The sequence below is a fragment of the Petaurus breviceps genome, unplaced genomic scaffold, assembly GCF_028583685.1.
Source record: "Petaurus breviceps papuanus isolate PSGF00001 unplaced genomic scaffold, PetGlider_PUasm1.0 207, whole genome shotgun sequence".
NCBI lineage: Eukaryota > Metazoa > Chordata > Mammalia > Diprotodontia > Petauridae > Petaurus > Petaurus breviceps.
Genome location: NW_027185850.1, coordinates 24,337,041 through 24,362,127, shown reverse-complemented (window position 1 = coordinate 24,362,127; position 25,087 = coordinate 24,337,041). Strand labels below are relative to the sequence as shown.

The 25,087-nt window shown below is 46.7% G+C and overlaps 1 protein-coding gene and 1 non-coding gene across 2 annotated transcripts in view; both read right to left on the bottom strand.

Annotated features, from left to right (window-relative positions):
• Nucleotides 1-1,529: 1,529 nt before the first annotated feature.
• Nucleotides 1,530-1,693, bottom strand: LOC138165104 (U1 spliceosomal RNA). Its single transcript, XR_011169260.1, has one exon. It is a non-coding gene; the product is annotated as a U1 spliceosomal RNA (small nuclear RNA).
• Nucleotides 1,694-11,117: 9,424 nt separating this feature from the next.
• LOC138164985 (ras-related protein Rab-3B) overlaps nt 11,118-25,087 on the bottom strand; it is a 57,241-nt gene continuing 43,271 nt past the window's right edge. Inside the window, exons 3-5 of the mRNA XM_069093006.1 lie at nt 19,610-19,728; nt 15,789-15,913; nt 11,118-12,315 (exon numbers count right to left, since the gene is read on the bottom strand). Of these exons, the coding sequence (XP_068949107.1) occupies nt 12,128-12,315; nt 15,789-15,913; nt 19,610-19,728 (432 nt within the window). The 3' untranslated portion in view covers nt 11,118-12,127. The remainder of the gene's footprint in view (nt 12,316-15,788; nt 15,914-19,609; nt 19,729-25,087) is intronic.

Here is a 25,087-nt window from a genome sequence, read left to right as displayed (position 1 = left end):
CTTATCATATTTCCTCCTCCAAAGTGCCTCTTCTCCAAATTTTCATATTTCTCTAGAGGCTCAAAAATCTCTCGAGACTACAGGTCTAGTGGACCTCAGAGGCCCATCAAATCCAGCTCCCTCGTGTTACAGATGAGGAAAGCTGGCCTGGAACTGAAACCCAGGGCTTCTGACATCAGCTGACCCTACAGCACATTATTTATAAATTATGGAGAGGCAAGTAGAGCACTGTGGATACAGCATTGGATCAGGAAGACCCAACTCACATCTAGTCTCAGACACTCATTGTAAGTCCTGGGAAAGTCACTTGTTTGCCTCAGTTTCCTCAAATATAAAAAAGGGAGGGAGGAAATACCATCTACTTCCCTATGTTGTTGAGATCGAATGAGTTAATATGTAAAGTGGCTGGCACATAAAAATTACTATATTATTGTGAAGACAATGATGAAATCAAGAGATCATATGATCATGTCAATCAGCTTCAATTTGCTTTTCATAAACTTAAAAAAAGCTGGTGAAATCTTAGACCATATTAGTATGAGAAATGGGGGCGGGGTGACACGGACTCGGTGGCCTCCAGGGGTCCTTTCCTCCTCTAAAGCTATGGTCCTAATAGAAGTCCAGAAGGAGGGGAGTAATAGTTCAGTTAAACTCTGAGTATCTCTTCTGATCTCTCCACAGCTGGGTGAGGTCGTGGGGCCAACATTATTCGTCTCATCCAGGTTCCAAAAAATGAAATGTCTTTGCCTGCAGGTGCACAGACAGTGTCAGAGGCAGGATTTGAAGGAGGTTCTGAGGCAGCAGCATGTGCCCAACAAGTTACGCCACTCCTACTGCTGTGATCATCTCTTCTCCTTAGGCCACTTTGCATCTGCTGCCCTGCCTGCTTTCTTTTCTTTTGGTCTCTTTGGGGTTGTGACTTGCCCAAGCTCACACAGCTAGTAAGTGTTAAGTGTCTGAGTCCGAATTTGAACTCAGGTCTTCCTGATTCTAGAGTCCGGGCTTCGATGTCACTGAGCCATCTAGCTGCGCCACCAGACTGTGGGCTCTCTTTCCAGCAGCTGGCACGCAGGGATATTCAGCAACTCTCTCTTCTGACGTTGCAGCCACAAGAAAGCTCTCACTAAGCTCAAACGTGGACAAGACTTTGCCAATGGGAATAATGCCAAAAGGGAAGCCTTCGCCTCGAACCTACCTCTGACTGAGCTGAAAAGCCAGCTTCCAGCTATTTGGGAGCGTCATAACTATTGCCCCATCCTTTCCGCCGTGTTCCAGTTCGGGTTTTCTTGACAGAGATAAAATACATGCTTATTTCCTTCTCTAGCTCATTTTGCAATAAGCGTCCCACCTAAAATCAAAGTGCAGAAGTTGAAATGTAATCTTAAAATTTTCTCAGGTGGAGAAGTAATTGGCAATGTTAAAAAGTACGCTGTCCCGATGACAAACTTGGCAGTATGAAGCCCAAGAAAACTCAAAGCAAAACATTCAGTAGGAAGAGTAATTACACCTTTCTTTTTAAACCAGCAAATCAGGGGAGAGCGCGAACGCAGTCCCCCACTACCACAAATTATGCAGTCGAGTTTCCCGCATTTGGGGAAATCGCAGGGGTCAGCCCATCCGGAGTGCAATGGATAAGCCTCGCCCTGGGGAAACCACCTTCTTGATCATGGAATCACCCCTGCCAGGTAAGTATGCTTTGCCGCCTTCACTACCCGAACTACCTTATTAGCAAAACACTGTACACATACGGTGAGCTATACGCGTTTATCTCGGAAGTACCCTGACAACAACTTCAATAATTAGACTTATTCTTTCATTAAGCTACTAGGACCCCCGGGGGCGAAGTCTCTCTCTGTGGGTATTTTTTTCCTTCCTAGAACACAGACCATCAGCCACGGCGCTCCCTTATCTGCATGCTTCCACCCACAGGCTCCCGGATTGGTCCAGCACTTTCAACGTGCAGTTACGCTGGGCCGCCCTCGTGAGCTGGCCGGCTGAGTGCGGGCCAGAAATTTTACGCACGCGCAGAAGCCGGACACTGTAACTTCCTTTTTCCCGCGTTGCCCCTCGTCCCTTTCCACCCCTCCCAATGACGTCGTCATGTGTCTGTGTGCGCAGTGATTTTTGCAGTGGTCAGCCGCGTCCCTCTTCCGGTGGTGGACAGAACGTGAACTGCCCAGGACCAAGCCTGTGGTTGCTTCTGCTGGGCTTGTGTTGCGGCGCGTGGCGCAGCTCCAGGCGCATAGTGAGGCTCGATCCTCTCCGCGTGCAGTGATCCCGGGCCGCGCACTGACAGGCTGGCTTGACGGCTTGTCCAGCCAGACTGCGGTTTGCTGGGTGGTGAGGCTCGCGGGCTTGAGGCAGCCAGGTGGCCCGATGGATAGAGCACCGGCGGGCCTGGAGTCAGGATAAACCTGAGTTCAAATCCAGCCTCATACACTTCCTAGCTGTGTGACCCTGAGCAAATCACTTAACCTCTGCTAGAAGGGGAAAAGCGGATCCACTGGGGAAGGAAATGGTAACCCGCTCGGGTATTCTTGCCAAGAAAACTCCCAGGACGGCTGTGGTCCCTGGAGTGCCGAGGAGTCAAACACCTCCATATCTGGGAGGAGATTCACCTGCAGATGGCGAAACAGGAAGGTGAAGGGACTTGGCCCGTGGGCCCGAGGTCCTGTGGGCAGTTAACTTGGATTCCAAATAATGGCTAACATTCATATAGTTTGCAAATAGATATATGTGTATATACATGCATAGGTACATATAATCATGAAATCTTTTACTCTTACAACCTGTGATTTAGGTCCTCATTTTGCAAGGGGGTGGGGAGGGGTGGGGGAAGTGGGGAGGAGCTGAAGGAGAGGTTAAGTGACTTGCCTACAGTAAGTGCCCAAGGTGGGATTCGAACTCTGGTGTTGTTGACTTCCTCTCTCCACCCACTGTGCTCTCCCCCCCTGCACTTCACTGGGTTGTCATTGCCCCCTGATGCTTCCTTCCTGACTCTAGAAAGTCTCATCTTCCTGCCCCAGTCGCTTCCCTCATTCTCCCTGCTCAGAAGACAGACATTTCCTAGTTGTGAAACCCAGGCAACAAATGTCTTAAACTTGCAAAGTGGGAAACAGGGCTAGAAAGGTGAAGGAGCTGCCAGGTAAGAAGCCCAAAGCCGGGACTGAACCTCTGGCTCCAAATTCAGTACTCTGTCATTGACTGGAATCCTTGAGGTCCAGGGAGCTCCTTCCTGTGAATTCTCTGCTTCTTTAGAACTCACCTGACCTTGTTTTTACCCACTCTCCCCTTACCTCCTGAAAACACCAGACCCATCCTGAGCTCCCTGAGGCCAAGGGCGCTGGCCTGCACGTGGGAGGAAGGCACTAGCAGATAAGGGAGCCAAACTCCATGCTATTTTCTACATAATGCACACAGGGGTGTTGGCTCTCCCATTACTGGTCAGATCAGGGGTTCCCTAGAATCTGCAATTTCTGCCTTTCTAAACAAAATAATTTGTCTACACAGAACAGAACAGGTGTAAGCAAACAGATTTATCCTGTGCCCCCGTGTGGGAAGGCACGACATGTTTACACACATCCCACAGCATATCTTGGAGGTTAGGCAGTTTCTGGGATTCAGAAAAGACCTAAGAACATGGAAACAACTACTTGGCTAGAACTCAGGAGGGGCAGTGAGGGAGATGGCCCAGGCGCGGGTTTATCTTCTTCCCGGTTCTGCTCATTCTTGAGGAATTCCATGCCAAATGGAATTGTGTCTGGGTCTACCATCTGGGACCCAGATTCAGCAATATTAGAGCTGAAAGAAACCTTCCAGATGAGCCAGTCTTAGTCTCCATCCCCAGGACAAAACCAAGGTTCAGAGAGGAATTTCCATACATTTTGTGCTGCCAGACATCAGTCAGTCAATCACACAGGAAACTGGTGACTGAGCTGAGAGCAAACCCTGCTCTCCAGGACCTTGGGTCTTTTCAGTAGAATATAAACTCTGTAAGGGCAATCTTGAAGGCTCCTTTTGTCTTTGAATACCCAACACTTAGCACATTGCCTGGCACGTAGGAGGTACTTAATGTTTGTGGAATTCAATCAAACTTCTATCACTCTAATCCCTGGCCATCTTCTCCTTGCCAGAGACCATACCCCTGGTTCTCTTATTGGCCCAGCTCCAGATCATAAATACCTGGTTCTCTGAACTGGTTTCCCTGATACAGCCTCTGGTAACCCGCTTACTGTCCAGCTCTGCTAGCCCCACTGCTGCCTAGGTGAGCCCTGAGCCATCACTGCCCATCACTGGCCTTGGAATGACACTGATCAACTCCTCTCTAACCCGCAGGCTCTTTCCCCTGGCTCCATCCAATCTCTGAAGATGTACTGATCTCTAGCAAGCCCTGAGAGTAAGTAGGTCTGGGGCAGGGTTCAGAGCTCCCCCTTGGGGACCAGGGCCATTGGGGAGGGTTTAGGGCCCTTAGAGTAGGTCTGAGACATAAGTGCTCGGAGGACCCAAGCAAGGTCCAGAGTGAAACTTGTCAGGTCCTAATTAGCTACTATGAGCTGGCAGAAGGCAGATCCCTTGAACAATTAGCATAATGCCTGGTGCACACATTAAGTGCTTCATAAATGTTTACTGACTGTTGTTTATTGATTGATGGAATGGAGGATGCTCAGCCTAGAGATGATTGCTTGGAGGACGAGGGCACAAGATTGGTCTGTCAATATTTGGAGGCTTTTCAAGCACAAGGGACCAGGCATGTTCTGCTGGGCGCCAGGGGGCAGCACTTAGACCCTATAGGAAACCACTAAGTTCTGACCCCAGGAGGGAGGTCTCAACTCTGCATCAGAGAAAACTGTTGTGCTATTGGCTGAACAGAAAATCAAACCCATGCCTTTACATTCAGGTGGAAAGAGGACACCTTCAGACTTGGGGGATGGGGCTGGCTACCTCCGAGGCAAGGGAAGGACACCTGTTATAGTCCTGGTTAGTCCAATGTACCTTCCCATCAGATGTCTCCAGATTAAGTTTGGGAGACAGAAAGCTCCACCTTTCCCAAAATTCATAGGGTCCACCTAGATTTGGAAAAGACCTCAGGGGCCATATCGTCTCACCTCTCATTTACAGATGAGGAAACTGAGGCCCAGGGAGATTAGGAAATACTGGAAGTAAATGGAAGAGTCAGGATTCAAACTCAGGTCATGTGAGTCCAATCTTAGCATTCTTTCTATCTTGTCCAAACCCCTCATCTTTTTTTTTTTTTTGGAGGGCAATTGGGGTTAAGTAACTTGCCCAAGGTTACACGGCTGGTATTTTTTTGTGTGGGTGTTAAGTGTCTGAGGCTGGAACTCGGGTCCTCCTGACTCCAGGGCCGGCCCTTTACTCACTGCGCCACCTAGCCACCCCCAAACCCCTCATCTTACAGATAAAGAAACTGAGGCCCAAAGAGGTGAAGTGCCCTGTCCAGGGTCACACAGGTTGAAAGCAGCAGAGCCAGGGTTCAATGGGAATAAATTCTTAGCTCTCAAGAACAGCAACCCAATGTCTTCTTTCAAACTTCATAGGTACCCATGAGATTCTTTCTTCTCTCCCAACCTGTAGCTCCCTTTAGGCTACTGGGCACTACAGCTACACCCTTCAAGTGGGCCTGATTATGTGGAAAGCTTTCTGAAGTCCTAGAAAACTGGTAATAAAGCCTGTATGAAGAGCCAGGCCTCAGGGAGGGGGCCAAGCTGGGAAGGAGGCTCTCAGAGCCCAGCTGTGCGGCTTCTCATCAACCAGAGAAGAAAGGAAGCTTTAATGATGAAAGGAGGCAGGCCGGAAGCTTGTTTGCTACTGATGGGTCTTATAAACACCCATCTTCTTTGATAACGTTGCTATTTGCAAACCCTCAGCATCTCAGCTGACGAAACCTCTCACCAGCTGCTTGTGGAACTTTGTGTCGGTGATGTCATACAGAGCAGGGAGGGGGAGGGGTGACTGGGGGAGAGAGGCAGATAGTGCCTGCTTGTGGATGTGAGGATACTCTAGGCAGGGGCTGCATTTTGAACATGAGAGAAGTGATGCCCTAGTGATGGAATTTAGGGGAGAGGTGCTGCTGTGGAAAGTCAGCACCAGGGTCTTCCCACCACCCCTGGATCTCAGCCCATGTGTCCAACTGGACCTGGCCTTGCCTAAAATCACTAGTAAATGTCAGCTCATCAGCTAATCTGGAATGTCTAGAATAGTGGCCCTTCCCTTGGCAGCTCTATGTGACCTTTGGCCTTAAAAGCCCAAAGATTTTTCCAGTTCATCAAGCCCTCATCTCCTGACCTGCCTGGCTGATTCTGGATCATAGAATGTTAACTTAGAAGGACCTTTAGAGATCATCTCATCTTACTGCCTCACTTGACAGAGGAGGAAGCTAGGGCCCAGACTTGGCAGTGACTTGTCCAAAGTGACTTGTCCAAGTGACTTAGGGCAGTGACTTGTCCAAGGTCAAAAAGTTAGTTTGGAAGAGCCAAAATTTGAACCCACCGCCTATGACTCCAAACCCAGCACTCTTTTCAGGATAACATTTATCAGGGCCTTTTTTTTAAGCCTAGGACTCCAACATCCCTCCTCCTCGGATCTAGTACTTGGCACAATGCCTGGCACATTTCCTGTTTCTCAGTCGTTTCAGTCCTGTCTGATCCTTCGTGACCCCACTCTTGGCAGAGATACTGGAGGGGTCTGCCATTTCCTTCTCCAACTCATTTTACAGATGAGGAAACTGAGGATTCAGTGACTTGCTCATGTCACACAGCCAGTAAGTATATGAGACTCAGGAAGATGACTGGTTCCAATAGTCCGCAGCAAACAAATGTTTAAAAAATTCTTCTCAGGATTGTCCAGGAGATGCAGAGTAAAGGTGAGAGCCACAGGGATTCAGGATGGTCCCCAGACTCCTCTGATAGCTAAACTGGGCAATATTTGGGCATTCTAAAGCCCTTCCCAGCTCTGACATCCCTGTTCTAAGGCCCCTCCCAGCTCTGACATCCCCTCTTCTAAGCTCCCTCCCAGCTCTGACATCCCCTGTTCTAAGCTCCCTCCCAGCTCTGACATCTCCTGTTCTGAGGTTCTTCCCAACTTTCCCTCACAGCTCTGATAGTCTCTGCTCTAAGTTTCTTCCAGTTTTCACATTTTCTTTTAATATTCTAGGTTGCCCTATTTTTCAGTATTCTATGTGTGCTCCCAGCTGCACGCTCTTGACTATTCAGCACTTCTTCCCCTCCCCACCAAAGGCTAACAGCAGCTACAGAGTGATATCCAACAAGAAATCAGGAACTGGTTTATATTTACACACATGCACACATAGATCACTGACAGCGCGAGAGATACAATACTGTTATGCACATTTGGCCTATATCTGCTCCTTCTGAGGGCAGGATGTGGCTTCAGGGACATGGGGCCGCACACTTGAAGGATGTTAGCTGAAGGATGGCTGGATGTCACACTGTGGTTAGATAGAGTGATGGAGGCAAGTGCAAGGCCAAGGATTAAGGGACAGAACAAAGGAATATTCTCAAGAAGTCTGCTTGGGCGGCTAGAATGAACACCTAGGTGTCTTCTTCACATGCTACTGTGTGAAGGTTTCCCCCCAAAATGACCCATTTTGTAGGGTTCAACTGGGTGTCCCCTCAAGGTCTTTATTTAGGAGACTCAAAGACTACCGAATACTAAGCATGAACCCCAAGGGGACCAGAGAAAACCCTAAGAAGCAGGGCTAGTGCACTTGTGGGAACATAGGCATAAGGAGATACACTGCACAGGAAAAGGTGTTGGTGGAAGGCAAAGGTAGAGAACTTGGAATCAGGATATCTGGGGTCCAGTCCTAGCCCTGCCATTTTGCACAAGCCATCCCTTCTATGCCCTCCCAGCCTCAGCCTTCTCATCTGTGAAATGGAGAAGATAATCCCTGACTACAGAGGATTGTAGGGAAAGATCAAATGAGATTAGGATCATAGGGTCATATCTAGAGCTGGAAGGGACCTCAGACGACATCATGTCTCATTTTGCACATGAGGAACCTGAGACCCAGAGAGGCTATTACTTGCTCAAGGTCACACAGCTGGTGAGATCATCTGGACTTGAACTCAGTTCCCATGACCCCTGTTTCAGTACTCTTTCCAGTAAAATGAACTGTGTCTGGAAGGAGTCCTAGAGATCCTCTACTCCAGGGTTTTTTGGTTTGTTTCTTACTTGATCTGTGTTCTGGACCCCTTTGGCAGTCAGTTTTGTGAACCATGTTTTTAAAAAACTGAAGGAAATACTCAATTTCAGTTAGAGGTTAGTGAAAATAAAGGTGTCATTTTTTTTCTATTTATATTCACAGCTCCTGCTCCCCCACCCAGGTTAAGAACCCCTGATCTAGTCCAACTTCTCTCTTACCAAGGAGGTCTGCCACTTACTCTCTGTGTGACTTTGGTGAGATCCCTTAACCTCTCCAGACGCTACAAAGTAAGGAGGTTGAACCAAATTACCCCTTTGGTTCCTTCTAGCTCTAAATCTATAAGCCTATAAAATCAAGGCCTAGAGAATGAACCATTTACTCAAAGGTCACACAGTAGCAAAGATACATACCAGAGATGAGGCTTTGAAACCCAGCTCTTCAGTCTCCAAAGCCTCGCATCTTTCTACTCCATCACTCTGTCTTTCAGTCCTGACTTATCACACGATGTGTGATGATAATCACACACATGGTATAATGATAATCCAGGTACAGTCAGAAGTACATACACTATGTTATTAGTAATCTTTTCTAGTCATACATCCCAAACACACAGGTGGTTGGCTCCCCTTTGCAGTTAAGGACTGTGCATTCAGGTAAATGGCAACAGGTACTGAGCTGAATTTCTACCAGCTGCTGCTGCTTGAAGCAGTTGGACCAAAAGTCTGAGGACCTAGATTCAAATCCTAGCTCTGTCATTTACTAGCTGTGGGACCTTGGACAGTCACGTCAACACCCCTCAGAAAATTTCAATTCCTTCCCTTCCATTCAGAAATCCCCTAATCTATCCAGTGGCTAGTGTTCTCTCCCTCCTTAATTTACCTTGTATTTACTTATCTTGGGCCCATGTTGTCTCCCCCAAACTCCCTGAGGGCACGGAACATTTTATATTTTTATACCCCCAGTGCCTGGCATATATAGTAGGTGCTTAATAAATGCTTACTGATTTTGGGATGCATTGACTTGGCCCCTCCAGTTCTGATTAGCTTCATCTATAATATGAAGGGCTTGGACTCATAGTGTCTAAGGTCCCTTCCAAATCTGAATGATCCCATCATCCTATTTTATAGAAAGGAAATCGGAGGCCCAGATAAACCAAGTGATTAGGCCATATTGTCAATAAGACCAGTGGTCCCTTCAGGTCCACATGGCTGCCCTTCCTCATCACCTTTTTCCCCTCAAACTCCTGCCTTTGTCTTTTTATTGAGAATCCCTCAAAGATAGGCAGGGGCAGGACCTAGGACAGCTCCAGAATGGGGCTGCCCGCAATGGAGTTTTTGGTCTTTTTTTGGCCAAAGTGGAATCATCCTCTCTTTCCCGCCTCCTCATCCAAGTACTTGCTGGAATAAGGCTCATGTAGAGTCAGGATTGATGGCTTGACTCAGTCCCACATGATCTAAGACTGGCTGTTTCTCACACTGTTCACTCCATCTTCCATCTCCATGACTTTGCACAGGAATACACTAGAATACACTCCCTTCTCACTATCACCTCTTTGAATTCCCAACTTCAAGACTCAACTCAAGCACCTTCTCTTCATGAAGCCTTTCCTGATCTCCTCAATTGCTAGTGCCTCCCCCCAATCACCTTGCGCATTTTATACGTGTATGATGAGCACACCTATATGTGTACATTTTCTCTAGCTGGATTATAAACTCCTCAAAAGCAGGGACTATTTATTTCACTTTTGTCTTTGCATGCCCAAGTCTAGCACACAATAAGTACTTACTAAATGCTTATGTGTTTGATTGACTGAAATTGGAGGCACAGATTGTCCAAGTTGGGATTAGCTTTGGAACAGATCATGTCAGAATAGGGAAGGACTGTGGTGCATTTCGTGTAAGAGATGGAGGGGGATTTAGACATCATCTAACTCAATCTCACCATTTTATTGAGGAGGGACTAAGGCCCAGAGAGAGGAACTGTCCAAAGGTCACATAGCAAGTCAATGGTTGAGCTAGGACCAGAACTCTGGTCTCCCAACTCCTTATCCCACGCTTTCTTCACCACTCCAGTAGCCCCTCTTAAATGACTGTCAGGTGGGTCATGGTAAGCCTCACCAAGACAGCCCACTTCCTTCACAAAAGAACCCTTTCTCCAGCCTCAATTTTGTTCTCTATTGTCTCTAGCCCTTTCTTGGTTTGATGAAAAACTTGGAATGAACCCTCACCCAACTGACCCTGCCTCATGGGGATACAATATATAGTGTGGATCAATTCTTTCTAGGCACACTCCAACCTAACCTACTTTTTGCCATCTAGAGACTGGAAGGAATCCTGAGCTCATAGGTGAAAATGCCCCTAAATTATGAGACACCAGAAATGGGGAAAAGGCCTTCTTTCCTGGGCAAGTCATTAGTTTACCAACTGTTAATGTAATGTGTTTACCATCACTAGGATTCTTCAAACAGTTGAGTGATCACTTGGGTAAATTGTAGAGAGTTGCGTTTAGACTGATTGGACTAGACCCCTCGGAGGACTTATCAAACTCTGGGAATCTTGGATTGATTTTAGTTTAATTGCCTACTCCTCCAGGAGCATGGGCTCTATATTCAGTTTCTTTGTGTCCCCCAGAACAGACATATTGGGATTGGCTTTCCAGCATCAGACCTGTTCAAGAAGGGATCAGTTACTTGCTAGTCAATGAATTTTGAATGGTGGAGAGGCAGATTGACTCCAGGCAGAAGGAAAAGATACAAAACCAGCCCCCCAGAAACACCTCCCCTCCCGCTCTTTTTCATAATGGAACCCTGAACATGCTTCCAGAGAATCATTGAACCCTACCCTGCCCCCACATCAAGAACTAAATTGTATCTAACCCAACCGGGGCTCCTTCCATCCTCGTTAAGACCACAGTAGAGCTGGCTAGGCTATCCAGGTTATCCATTCCATGTATCTCATTTTACAGAGTAGAAGACTGAAGCCCACACAGAGGAAAGGGTTTGCCCAAGATCAAAAATCCAGGAAACAGAAAAGTGGGGATTTGAACTCAGGTAGGTCCTCTGACCCCAAATCCAGTCTTTTCACTGTCTCTCCTAAAAGAGCTGCCTTTTTCCCAGTTCTACCCTCGCTGGGCCCCAGTTTTTTCCTCTGTGAAAAGGAACAGGTTGGACTTGATAACATTTGAGGTCCCTTCCAGAATGAAGTCTCTAATCCTGTATTTCCAGGCTTCACAGAGATCAGCTCTCTACTTATTGCCCTTGAGCCCCAGGGGTAGCTCTAGGACAGGGTTAGGGTCCTCAGGACAACCAGAAAGGAAACCCACTGAGGAACAGAATGGCAAATCAATAATTTTGTACATGTCTCTCTCCAGCTGGCCTTGTGCTGGCCGTGTGATAGCCCTTGTGTTAAGCAATCAGCCTGTGCCTAAGAAGATGTTATGCAGGGCAAATGGGTGAAGCCTTTTGTAAAGTGGGGAGTGTCTTTTTCTAAATGAATAGTCTCACTCCAGAGGGATGTGGTACAGTGCTACAGAGAGAACCTTTGATTTGGATTCAGAAGAAGTGGGCTCAAATCTTGGCTGAACTACTTCACAACCAGGTGACTTTGGGTAAGTCACGCCTCTTCTCTGGGACAAAGTTCTGTCTTGTGAAATGGGGAGAAGGGAGGTAGGCTCAATGCCCTCAAAGGCCCTTTCTAACTCAAGAGAATTCATAAAGCAGGGCCCACTCACAAATGCTTGAGAGCATCACATTTTCCAGAACCCAGAATGTGAATGGCAGATTCCACCAGGACCAGTTACAGAACAGAGATACTGAGGTCCACCAGAGAGCTGCTGAGTTATCAAAGGGTAGGGGGTGGGAAGAATTTCAAGAGAAAGGAAAGGATGTAGGAAAGTCAGGATTTGCAGAGAGTTCTCAGAGGACAGAGGGAGCACGGCCCATCAGGCCTAGCAGGAGCAGTTGGGCTGGAGAAGCGGTGGGGTATCTGTGAGTCGAGTGTTCTTGGCCCCACTGGCCAGGGCAGGGTCTGTATCCAAGGTCTCAGACATCTTGTCGCAGATAACATCTACCAGTCTCTCAAAGACTTGCCTGACACAAATATTCTCCTTGGCGCTGGCTTCAAAGAAGTCAAACCCTGCGGAGAAGAAAACAGAACTTAATAAATCCTAAATCTAGTAGGAGTTACTCAAGGCCATGACACAGATCTGGGCTTGGAGTCAGGAGCCTTGGGCCTGAAGCCACCTCAGCTCCAACATTCACTGGCTTTGTGGCCCTGCCTTAAATACTCTTCAGTCTCCATTTCCTTCTTCACTAAATAGTGATAATACTGACATCCCCTCTCTCCTGGGCTCTTTGTAAAGGAGAGTTCTTAGAGTCCTATAGAAATGGAGTTTTTATGATGGCATCCTCAAGTTGGACAAGACAGACCTGTCACCTTGTCCAACTGTGACCCGAAGCAGGAATCCCACAGAGACTGGGGACAGGGAGAGGGGGAAAGACATAAACAGGAAGAGGCAGAAGGAGAGAGACAGGAGGGAGGGAGAGGGACCTGGACTAGGAGAAGGAGAGGATCAGGGGCAGTTAGGTGGTGGTATAGTGTACAGGGCACCAGCCTGGAGTCAGGAGGACCCGAGTTCAAATCTGGCCTCAGACACTTACTAATTGTGACCCTGAGCAAGTCACTTAACCCTGATTGTCTCAAAAAAAAGGAGGAGGAGGAGAAGAGAAACAGGACTAGAGAGATGGAGAAGGGATAAGGAGGGGAAAGGGCCAAGGAAATGAATGAGGGAGAAGGTAAAAGAGGGCAGGAGAGGGAGAAGGAAGATGGAGAAGAGGGACTGAGACACAAGAGAGGAGAGGGGGAAGAGAGATGGAGAAGGGGGACTGAGAGACAAGAGAGGAGAGGGGGAAGAGAGATGGAGAAGAGGGACTGAGAGACAAGAGAGGAGAGGGGGAAGAGAGATGGAGAAGAGGGACTGAGACACAAGAGAGGAGAGGGGGAAGGAAGATGGAGAAGAGGGACTGAGACACAAGAGAGGAGAGGGAGAAGGAAGATGGAGAAGAGGGACTGAGACACAAGAGAGGAGAGGGAGAAGGAAGATGGAGAAGAGGGACTGAGACACAAGAGAGAAGAGGGAGAAGGAAGATGGAGAAGAGGGAATGAGACACAAGAGAGGAGAGGGAGAAGGACCAGAATAGTTGAGACAGGGAGAGAAAGGAAGGAAGGAATGGAAGAAGAGCCTGTCCCCGTTACTGTCAGGACTGTAATTAATACCTGGAAGTGGATCTCATCAGTCAAACTTGGAGGAAATGAACCTGCCCCTGCCCCACCCCCAACCCCTGCTTAAAACAGGTACCTTTGTGGTTGTTTTAAGCCCAAAACAAAACCTTCCCCACTTTTAGCCCCTTTGCCACAATTGGCCTGGGAGCGGGGGGGAGTTTCAGAAGTCATCGATTTGGCTTTAGAATAACAACTGACTTTTATGGAGACTCTAAGGTTTGGAAAAGCATCCCCCTGTCCAACTGGGGCCCCACAACCAACCAACGGGGAGTTATTAAGCTAGCCTACCCCAGCTGACGTTGGTATAGTTCTTCCAAGCTCTTTGCATCTTGCCCCCTTCCAATGTAGACTCTGCTACCTCTTTGACCTGAGGAAAGTTACTTCACTTTTTGGGTCTCAGTTTCCAAGTATGTAAAATGGAGGGGACTGGACCTTTGAGAGCCTTTCCACCTCTAATCCTATGACCTCTGGTTCACCTAGATGAGGAAACTAAGGCTCTGAGAGGTTAAGTCACTTACCCAGAGTCATATAGGCTGCCTACTCCTGAGTGTCTGGGGTCAGAGTAGAAGCCAGAGTCAAGGCCAATTCGCCATCTACTCTGTCACATGACCTCCACTCCACCATCTCACAGAGAAGGTTGGTCATGGGGAAAATGCTTTCCAAACTTTAAGGAGCCTAGTATTATAATAAGCACAATTTGTGAACCTCAAAGAGCTTCATTTTTATTCTATTATCTTTTAGGATCAAACGAGATCAGATTTGTAAAGTGCTTAGCTTAGTGTCTGCTTGTGGTGCTTAATAAAGGCTTATTTCCTTCCCCTTGTGTTTATATTTAATGTTCAATTAATTATTATTAATATTGTTCTCAATCCCCACAGAAAATGAAATACAGAAGAATAATAGGAATATGACTTGTCCCAGGGCTGATTCTATTTGGACTCCTTGGGAAAAAAATGAGAAGAGAATTGAAATAATAATAACCACAATAGTTAGCATTGACACAGCACTTTAAGGCATGAAAAGTGCTTTCCAAACATCCACCTTCATTCAAAACCAATCCTCCCCAGGTAGGTGTTATTGTCCCATTGTACAGATGAGGATACTGAGAGAACTCTAATTATTTATAAATGGTCGATGATAAGAAGTGAGGACATCTCCCCTCAGGCTGCAGTGGCCAGCAGAGGCTTCCTGGAGGAGCCTGAGGCTTGAATGGGACTTTTAAGGAAGGCCAGAATCTGGAGCAGGAGAGGAGGGCAGTGGCAGTCGGCAGCAGCCAAGCCATACAGGTGGGAACCTGGGACAGAAGGCTCTTTTGGCATAACATACACCAGATGTTACTAGAAAGATGCTCCTGGCTGGCGAAATCTGTCAGAATTAGCAAACTCCAGGACTACTTCTTGTACCAACCCTGCACCAAAATCCCTCCCTCTATATGGCCCTTCCATGCCACTGATGCTGGCTACCAGGTGTTCCTGACATTCTTCTGCCTTCCAACCAGGCAGAACCTCTCCATGGATTCATTAAGGGAAATCCTCAGCAGCTGACAATGGGGTGGAAACTCGGAACCAATTAGTATGATTGTCTCCAGGCAGGTGGAAAAGGCTGAGCCCCAAGTAGGCTGCTGCTGCCCCTGGAGCTCAGTCAGATGGCCCTCTCCATGAAAAGCCCTGTCACTGGAGGCCATTAGGCCATTTGTGGTAAGTTGTAGATTGGACTGATGCTTCAGGCAGCTCATATTCACTGATCTCTGAGATGCTTTCAAAAGACCACAGAATCTAAAACTCAGAAAAGATCTCCAGCAGCCCCCACAAGCACCCAGCCTCAGCTTAAAGCCCTCCAGTGATGGGGATTTCTCTCATTCTGGTTTGGAATTTCAAACCTTTCACAGTCTCCAGTCAGTCTTGTCAGGCTTAGTGCACATCACTCCTCCTCATGAACTCTGTGGTCCAGCCAGAGGCCTTCTTGCCATTCCTCACACAGGTTAGTCCATCTCCTACCTCCATGCCTTTGCTAAGGCTGTCCTCTCTGCTTGGAATGCCCTCCCTCCTTCCTTCCACCTTGTAGAACCCCTAGCCTCCCTCATAGCTCTAAAATCTTGTGATCCCCCAAATCATCCTCCCCCCTGCTCCTTCTACTTGAGCCTCAAGCCTCCTCCCCTGAGGGCTCTGTCAGACTATTAAGCATCCTGAGGACCTGCTGGGCAACAGAACAGCTACCTTGGAGCTTGGCAAGCTTCCTCCCCAGGCTTCCTTCCCCTTCCACAGGGCCAACATGCATACCTAACACGTTAGTCACCTACATTTGCATGCATGCACACACACACATACCAAGCTGCTCAGCAAGGAGCTTCCCCTTCTCAGTGGGCACAACTCTCTCATCCTCCATGTCACACTTGTTCCCCACCAGGATGACCTGGGCATTGTCCCAGGAGTAGGTCTTGATCTGGGTGGCCCTGGAATAGAGGGAGAAAGAGAGGTGGGGTTAATCACTTGGGTGTACTTGGGCCTGGCCACTGAAGAGTCTACCTAGGACAGCTCCCAGTCCCTGAATCAGGAGTCAAACCACTCCTCCTGCCTTCACCCTCTCCTACGGCCATCCAATGTTGGAAGAAGACTGGGTCTTCCCATTCTGAGTCAGACAGCCAGTCAAACAACAAGCATTTATTAAGTTGGTGTGTACCAGGAATTTTGCTATGGGCTAGGAAGAAAGGCAAAAATCAAAGAAACAAAAAACCAGTCCTGACCTCGAGGAGCTTTTGTCCTAACCAGGGAGAGACAACATACAAACAACTAGGTATATACAAGATACATTCTGTATAAAGAGAGGCAATCTCAGAGTGAAGGCAGTGGATGCTTTAGAGGAAGGGCGAGCACTGAGAAAGGCCTCCTCCATAAGGTGGAAGCCCAGGAGCCAGGAGGGAGAGAATTCCAGGCGTAGGGGAGGGGGTGGGTAATGAGAAACTCAGAGTTCACAGGTGATGTCTTTTTCCAGGAACATCAAGGAGGTCAGAGTATCTGGATTTGAGTATGTGGGGGGGGGGCGTGGTAAGGTGTAAAAAGACCAGAAAAGGTGGAAATGCCCAGATTAAGAAGGCTTTCCAAAGTCAGAGCATTTTGTATATCACCCTAGGGGTAATGGGGAGCCACCAGAGTTTTTGAATAGTAGGGGTTATATGGTCAGATCTGGTCTTCAGGAAATTCCTGGGTCTGCACTTTAGTAAAGGTATAACTTGGGCAAATCACTTAGCCTCTCTAGGCCTCAGTTTCCTTATCTGTAAAATAAGGGAGTTATATTAGATGGCCAAATGGGGTCTCAGTTTCCTCAGAGGGAAATAGAATAACAATTCCAGTTTAAACCTCCAAATGGGCTATTATGAAGAGAAGCGAGACAACTGATATAGGGACACACCAAAACCAAGGAGAAATGTATTTTCGTATGTCCTGTGCCCCTGGGTGAAGAGGAAGGTGGAAGGGGGCAGCTACAGAGTGTTTTAGAGTGATTACTCATAGTGTGGGGCAAAAAGCCTGGGACTTAGGGTCTCAAGAACCAGACTCTAGTCTTAAATATGTTACTAACTGTGTGACCTTGAGAAAGTCACTTCTTGATCACTGTGTCTCAGTTTCTCATAGGATCAGAGTTCTGGAGCTACAGGGTCCCATAGAAGCCATGTAATCCAACCCCTTCATTTTACATAAAAGGAAGCTGAAGCTGAAAAAGTGGGCAATATCACCCAGGTGGTAAGTGATGGGGGCAGGACTACTTCATCTAGAAGATGAGAAAGGTGGAATGTAAGCCCTTTGAGGGCAGGAACTGTCATTTCTGTCTTTGTATCTGAAGGATCTAATGAGGCAAGTGGTCTGAGCTTATTGAATTGAATTGAGGTGGCTGACTAGATGAAGTATAAGGGGCCCCTCCCAGCTCTAAGTAGACTAAATTTGAAGTCAAATTTAGAGACCTGGGTCTAAATCCTGGCTCGACCCTTACTGGACATACAAGCATACATTTTTTCACCTCTGTGAGTCTCAGTCTCTTCTTCTGTAAAATAATATAGCCTATGCACTCCCCACTGTGTGGGGCTCTTGGGAGAAAGCACTTTAGAAAAACACCAGGAAGCTGGTGTTAAAGTTACTGAGTCCCATCAGATAGACTTGTGTGGCTCAGAGCTTTTCTTCTCCTTTTGCTAGAGGAAGGTGGGATAGAAGCAGTCCTGCAGTAACCCCCCCCCCCCCCCCCAAGCAAGAACAGGGACAGCCTCCAGCAGAGCCTTGAGCCTCATCCCTGGTAAAAGGTGAGATCTGAGTCAGTGGTGAAAAAAGGTCACCAGAGCTAGGCAGCTTGGAAGCAAGACTGGGGGAAGGGAGGTGGGATAGGAGGTGGGGCCAGATGCAGCACAGTTGGGAAAGAGAGGACCAGCCTGAGAAGAGGGGGTGTTAGGGGCTGTGTGCCCAGGAGTGAAGCCTTGAGGTCGGCAGCATCTGGGGCTACCTGGCCTCATTCTTCCAGGTTATCATTCCCAGCCTCATGAGAGCCTTAAATTTAACCTTGACCCAAATAAGGGTTTTTTTTAATCTGAGGTCTGTGAATAAAAAATATATACATGGGGCGGCCAGGTAGCACAGCAAGTAAAAGCACCGGCTCCAGTGTTGGGATGACTTGGAGATCGAATCCCGGGTACAGACACTCAGCACCACACCCAGAAATAACTGGCTGTGTAACCTTGAGCAAGTTGCTTAACCCCGATTGCTTTAAAAAAAAAAATATATATATATATATATATGTGTGTACATATATATATATATATATATATATATAAATTGGCTTTCTTTATGATCCTATGCATTTTATTTTATACATTTAAAAATATTCTTCTGAGAAGAGATTTCCCCAAACTGCCAAAGGGGCCCATAACACATGGGGTTAAGAACCCCTTTACCTAAATCTCAGTTCAAGGGAAAGGAAGGGAGCTCATTTTTAATTGGGCTAATTGGGTCTAATTCCAGCCACACCCTGAATACAGGGAGTTGCCTAAAAGCCTGATCCTAACCCTCCCCCTGCTAGATCCACTGTCTCTTCCCAGAGACATACATCTCTTCTGTTGGCAGATGGCACTGAACTGATGTTATGAGATTTGGGCTGGGACCAAGTGCCCCGGAAATGAGATTCTGGGCAGGAGACGGTAGGATTGTGATCTGGTCAGCTTGGGTAGTAAGCAGGTCAGGGACTTTTTTCCCATTGCCACAGCACATTGCTGGCACTGAGGGTCCCGATGATCAACCGGACTGGCTTTCCCCACAATCAAGAACTTTTACAACCTTCTTAAGGCTGGGATGCCCCTGAGAACTTTCAGTAAGATCCCAAGAAATCACGCCCTTCCCAGACCCAAAGAGATAAAAATAGTATGGGTAGATGAATCTGCTAGGCCTGGAACCATTACACATATGAGGGTCTTGGAGATCCTGGCGGATGGATCCCGGGGGTCCCATCTCTATAATGCTGAGGTTTGCATAGGCCTATTCCCACAATTCTGTGAGGTAGGCAGAGCACCAGGAGTAGAGTCAGGAAGACCTGAGTTCAAATCCAGCCTCAGATACTCCCTAGTTTGTGTAACCCTGGGTAGGTCATTTAACCTTGTCTGCCTGTTTTCTTGTTTGTAAAATGGGGATAATAATAACACCTCCATCCCAGGGCTGTTTTTAAGATTAAATGAGATATTTGCCTGGCACTGAGAAAATGCTACATTACATGTTAGGTCGTGGTGGTGGTGTTACACTCATCTTACAGAGGAGGAAACTTAGCCTAGAATGTAAGCTTCCTGAGGACAGGGACTTTTTTCATTTTATCTTTATGTAGAGCCTTGTTCTTGAAAGTCTGGCTTTGCCAAAGGACGCACAGTACATTAGGCCAAAGCAAAGCAGGATTGGGACACAGGTATCCTGACTCCTGGCCCAGGCTCTTATTGATCCACTATGCTAGCTACCTGTGCCCAGGAAGAAGGAAGCAGCTTCCTTCGAAGTCTGTACAGTATGGTTGTGGTACTGACTTTTACATCTTAATGAATTAGTATGAACCTTGCTTCTCATTTCCCACAACCTGCGGTCCTGGACACTGAGGGTGTGGAGATTCAGGCCACAGGGTATGTTTTCCCTACCAGTCCTGGACAGCATTGAAGGACTCTTCGTTGGCGATGTCATACATGAGGATGAAGCCCATGGCACCACGGTAATAGGCAGTGGTGATGGTTCGGTATCTTTCCTGGCCAGCTGTGTCCTAGGATGAGAAAAAGCAGTCAAGCTTTAGGCTCCAGGGTATCACTTAGGGTTCTCTAAAACATCCTAAACCCATCCATTCACTTAGCCATTACTTTGCAATGCATCCATCCGTGAATCCATCTATCCATCCACACAAATCAGTACATCTATGTATCCATTCATGTATCCATCTATTCACCCATTGCATTTATTCCCCGAAAAAAGTGCAGCTAGGTAATAAAGAACTAGGCTTGGAGTCAGGAAGACTTGAGTTCAAATCTGGCCTTAGACTCTTACTAACTGTGTGACCCTAGGCAAGTCACTTAACCTCTGTCTACCTTGGTCTCCTTAACTATAAAATGGAGATGAAAATAACATCTGGCTCCTAAAGTTGTTGTTAGGATCAAATGAGGTAATATTTGTAAAGCACTAAGCACAGTTTCTGGCATATAGTAGGTACTAAATAAATGCTTCTGTCCTTCCTACTTACCATCCTTCCATCCATCCATTCATGCATGCATTTGTCCATCCATGCAGTCGCTCAGCCATCTACATTCACTACCACAAACACAGCACAATGGACATTATCACAGCACCTGAGGAGTCGTTTCTCCATGGAAGCGACTCTCATTTCTGTAAAGTTTACACAATGATTATCTTCACTAGGATGAGGCAGGGGATTCAAGGATTACAACCCCATTCAACCCATCCTGCAGAGAGTTTTCTCCCATCACCTGAAAAAGTCCCTACAGAATTAGACAGCCAGAGCCCTGACCTCCCTGAGACACTGGAATCTTTCCAGAAAGGTTCCCTAGCACACAGTCTGGACCTGGCTCCTAATAAACTAGCTAATTGAATGACTGCTTCTGGGGCTGAGGATCATGGGAGTTAAAAGCTGGAAGAAATTTTGTTGTTGTTCAATCTCGTCTGACTCTGTGACCCCATTTGGGGTTTTCTTGGCAAAGAGTGGTTTGCCATTTCCTTCTCCAGCTCATTTTATACATAAGGAAACCGAGGCAAATAGGGTTAAGTGTCTTGCCCAGGGTCACATGGATACTAAGTGTCTGAGGCTAGATTTGAACATGGGAAGATGAGTCTTCCTGATTCCAGCCTGGCATTCTATCTACTGGGCTACTTTAGAGACCATCTAATCTAGACCCTCTCAATTTGAAGCACACACACACACACCCCAACAACACATACACACACACACACACACACACACACACCTATGTATGTGCCTTTTGTATTCTCTTCTGGGTAGCACACAATCAATACTAGCCAAGCTGTGCATCCTTCCCTCAGTCTCTGCTCTCTGCCCTCCAGAGCTGACCGGTCTGCAATCTAGTATGAGTTCTGAAGTTTTTGGAAGTGGATTCAAATTTTGCTACTTACTACTATAACTGGATGATTCTGAGCAAACACTTGAGCTCTGTGTCACAATTTCATCATTTGCAGATTGAGATGGTTGGAATATTGATGGATATGGGAATTGGTCCATTCTTTCTGAAAGTCGCCTTGGCATTATACTGAAAAAGGGATGCAAATGTCCACACCCTTTGCCATGAAATCCCACTGCAAGGTATACACCCCAAAGAGATTAAAGATAGAGGGACAAAAATAACAAAATATTCACAGCAGCACTTTTTGTGGGACCAAAGATTTTGAAATAAAGTAGTAGCCCATTGGGATGTGGTTGAATATAGAAAAAATATGTTTTAAGTAACAATGACTATTAAGATTCAATCAATCAAACAAGAAAGATGTATTAGATGCTTACTATGCACCAGGCAGCTGGGGATACCAAGAAAAAGCCAAAAAAACCCCAAATCTGTCTCTGCCCTCTAGGAGCTTACATTCTAATGGGGGATAATATACATAAATAGATACACACAAGAAAACTACAGAGGAGATGGAAAGTGTCCTTAGCAGGGAAGGCACTGTAAGGGTTATGGGATTTAAAGATCTCCCATGCCCCATGGACGTGCTGACATAGCAGAGCAAGAGAAAGTGAAAAGCCGAGCTAACGGTCCTGCGGTTGGCAGTTGGTGGCAGTTGCCTTTTTTTTTTTTTTTGAGTTAGGACTCCTGCTGAGGACTGCCAGGAGCCGGAGCTGCTGGGAGCGCTCTTCCAGGACGCTGGGTGGTTGCTGTGAGTGGGGAGAGGAGGACCTTTGCCTGAGGTAGCCTGTTCTGTTTTAAAGGCTTGAGAATGTGGGTGCTTTCTACTTTATCTACCTGTGCCAATGTCATAACTACTCTGATGGCTTTCACTTTCTGGTTTTGGGACTCAGTCTTTTGGTATCTTAATAAATTTTCTAGTTTATTTCCCCAAATGGCAAACCTGATGTATTTTGTGATGGATAATTATATCAGCATATTTGTAATCTCTATAGGCATTGTGAATATGGCATTGCTGATACAGGCACTGGGAATGGGGGCGGGAGGAAGCGCCTCCCACAAGAGGAGATTCATGATTTTAGAAGTCAGAGAAGCACAGGAAAGTTTAATGAACTGAGGCAGAGTGAAATCAGCAGAAGGAAGTAACATAATGACTCCAACCATATAAAAAGGGGGAAAAAATGAGCCCAACACTATCATTATAATAGAAGCTTGGACTCAGAGGAGAGATGAGAACATATAAGTCTCTGTCTTTGCTGTAGAGGTGGGGGGCCTTTGGGTGTGGCACAATTGGCCAGACATAATGGACATGTTTGTAGGTTTTGTTCAACTGCTTTTCTCTCTGCTTTCTTTCTTTTATTTTTTAGATTAAAACTTTAATTAGCATCAACTGACGGGCAGTGGCCAAGTAGCTAACAAGTCACCCTCTACCTTTCTTTTTCATTTTTACTTTTTTGTTAAAACAAAGGGGAGAATATTTGGATAGAAGAAAGGGATATAGAGAGAAATGAAAACACAAAAGAAGTCAATACAGATATAATTTTTTAAAAGACAAAGAGTGTTGGGCTAGCTTTGGGGTCCATGAACTAGTCATTTTTTGTTTTTTTTTTTAATGTTTTGAGTCTATGACATACAGAAAAAAGATCAAGAGCCTCTGGGCTAGATGATCTCTGGAATCTTCCTACTAAAAAAATCCCATGGTCCCTATGGTTCCCTGACAAACATCCTTGCTAAGGGTCTGTCTGAATTCCATCTCCCCCAACCATGTGCCTGTACAGCCCTGGTACAGGAGAGGTCCTCGATTTAACCATGGCTAAATATTATTGTCATAGATTTAGAGTTGAGAGACCCTTAGCAGGGGTGGAACCCAATCCCTTCATTTTATAGATGAGGAAACTCAAGAGATGGTGAGATGTTCAAGGTCATACAACTCAGACAAGGCAGATCTAGGATTCCAACACAGATCTTCTGATTTCAGAGTTGGTGCTTTGCTTTTGCACCAACCAAATTTGTAGCAAGATGGTTGGTCTGTGGGGGAGGGAGGCCACTTTGGGATAAAGAGGACCATCTTCTAGACCCTCTAATCAGGTTTAAAATCTTACAAAACCTCCGAGCAGGCAACGACCTTCCCCAAAGCTGTCTAAGTAAGAGAAGGGGAATCCAGAAAAGTGAGTGGCCTGGCCCATCCCAGCCTTGTCACCCAGGATCCTGGTGGGGAGAGGGATCTTTGGGGGTGGGAGAAGAAGGTGCCCTGAGGATCACACCGGAGCTTTGTCTGACTACTTTTATTTTTAAAATCTCTATCGATCCCTTCCCCTTGATGAGAGTCAGAAATAGAACCCAAGAAGAAACAGGAAAAGGGAGAGAGGAAGAGGCATGAGTCACCGGCTACTTGGGGAAAGAAACTGTGTCATCCGGGATGATGACGTCCGCATCCCCTTCATCCGCAAGCCTTCCTCCTCAGGCAGCTTTAGGAGCCCATTTGCTAGGAAGACAATAGGAAGCCCCAGGGAGTCTCATGAGTGGGATGTGAGGAAAGAATTTGAGTTTGGCTAGAATGAAGGGGGACTTCAGGGTCCCAAGGATGGGATAAGGGACAGAGCCCTGTGGGAGGCGCATAGCAATCACTGCCTTGGCCAAGCAACAGCGTCCACTAGACTAGGGAATATCCTTACTTCTTTCCAGTTCTCTAAGAATTATCTGTGGTCGTCCTCAAGGGGCTCTGCAGTTCTCCCCCCAAATGTCTGTTTTCTGCCCCTCTCAGCAGATACAGAAGTCACATAAAAACAAGACACTGCCTTAAATCCATTTTGCTTTTGTTTCTTTACATAGATCTTATCTCCACCTCCCTCCAAACCCTAATAGAATCACACACTGACTCAGTCAATCTACAATCATTTAGTAAGGACCTACAGTGTGCCTGGCAGCAGGCTAAACCCCAGGAGTATTAAAAAAAAGCAAAACTAATCTCTGCCCTGCAGGCGCTGTCATTTGAATGGGGATGTCGCTGAGCACAATCCTCACTGCCAGATACAGGGTGGATGGAAGGCAAGGAGTATAAACCAGAGAGCAGAGGTTGTTTCCTCTGGTGGTTTTTAAAATAATTGTTTTGATTTCTTCTGGTTTTGTTGTGATTTTACCTTGTCTGCTATTTTTAAAAAATTAATTTCTCCCCCCCCAAAGGAAGGCTGTTGGCTGCTTTCCTTCCATCCCACCTCTGCTCCTCTCCCTCTCCCTGCCCCCCCCGCCCCCATGAGAAAATATGGAAAACAAGCACTGTTTCATTTGGGTCCTCACTACCTCCCAGCGCTGGCACATAGTAGGTTTTTAATGGATGATCTCCATCCTTACCTTTCTATTGTCATTCTTCACTGACTGCCTCCACGAATACTCTGCTTCCCCCTCCCAAAGTACTTGTGATCCTCTGACACGTCCTGAACTTTTCCACCTTAATTCAATTCAGTTGTCTTTCATAGTGCCTAGCATAGTGCCTCGCACATAGTAGGCACCTAATAAATATTTGTTGAATTCATATCAGGATGAAAAGAAGGAAGAAACTATGTTGTCAGTGGATTGGTTGAAGGAGCTGAAGATGTTCTGCGTGTAGGGAAAACAAAAAGGCTCACAGGGCTATGGTTAGCTGTGTGCAGTTATCTGAAAAGATGTCATTGGGAAAAGGGTTTTTTTCCTTGGCTCCAAAGGGTAGACTAAAGGTGATGGGGGGTGGGGAGAAAGTGGCAGGGGGCAACTTTTGGCTCAACGTTGGGAAGTCAGGGTCTCGTGATTCCTTTGTGTGCCCTTCCCCACCGGGAGGAGGATGCAGGACAGCAGGGCAAACACACCCTATTTCTGGGGCCATCTTTCCCAGGGTGTTTCTCCTTGGGCTCTGACTGGTCTCTTGAGACTCCAGTCTCAAGCTCCAGCAATCCTGGAGTCCCATAATGAGAGCTTCTGGTAGAGGGATCTTCCCTTCCACAA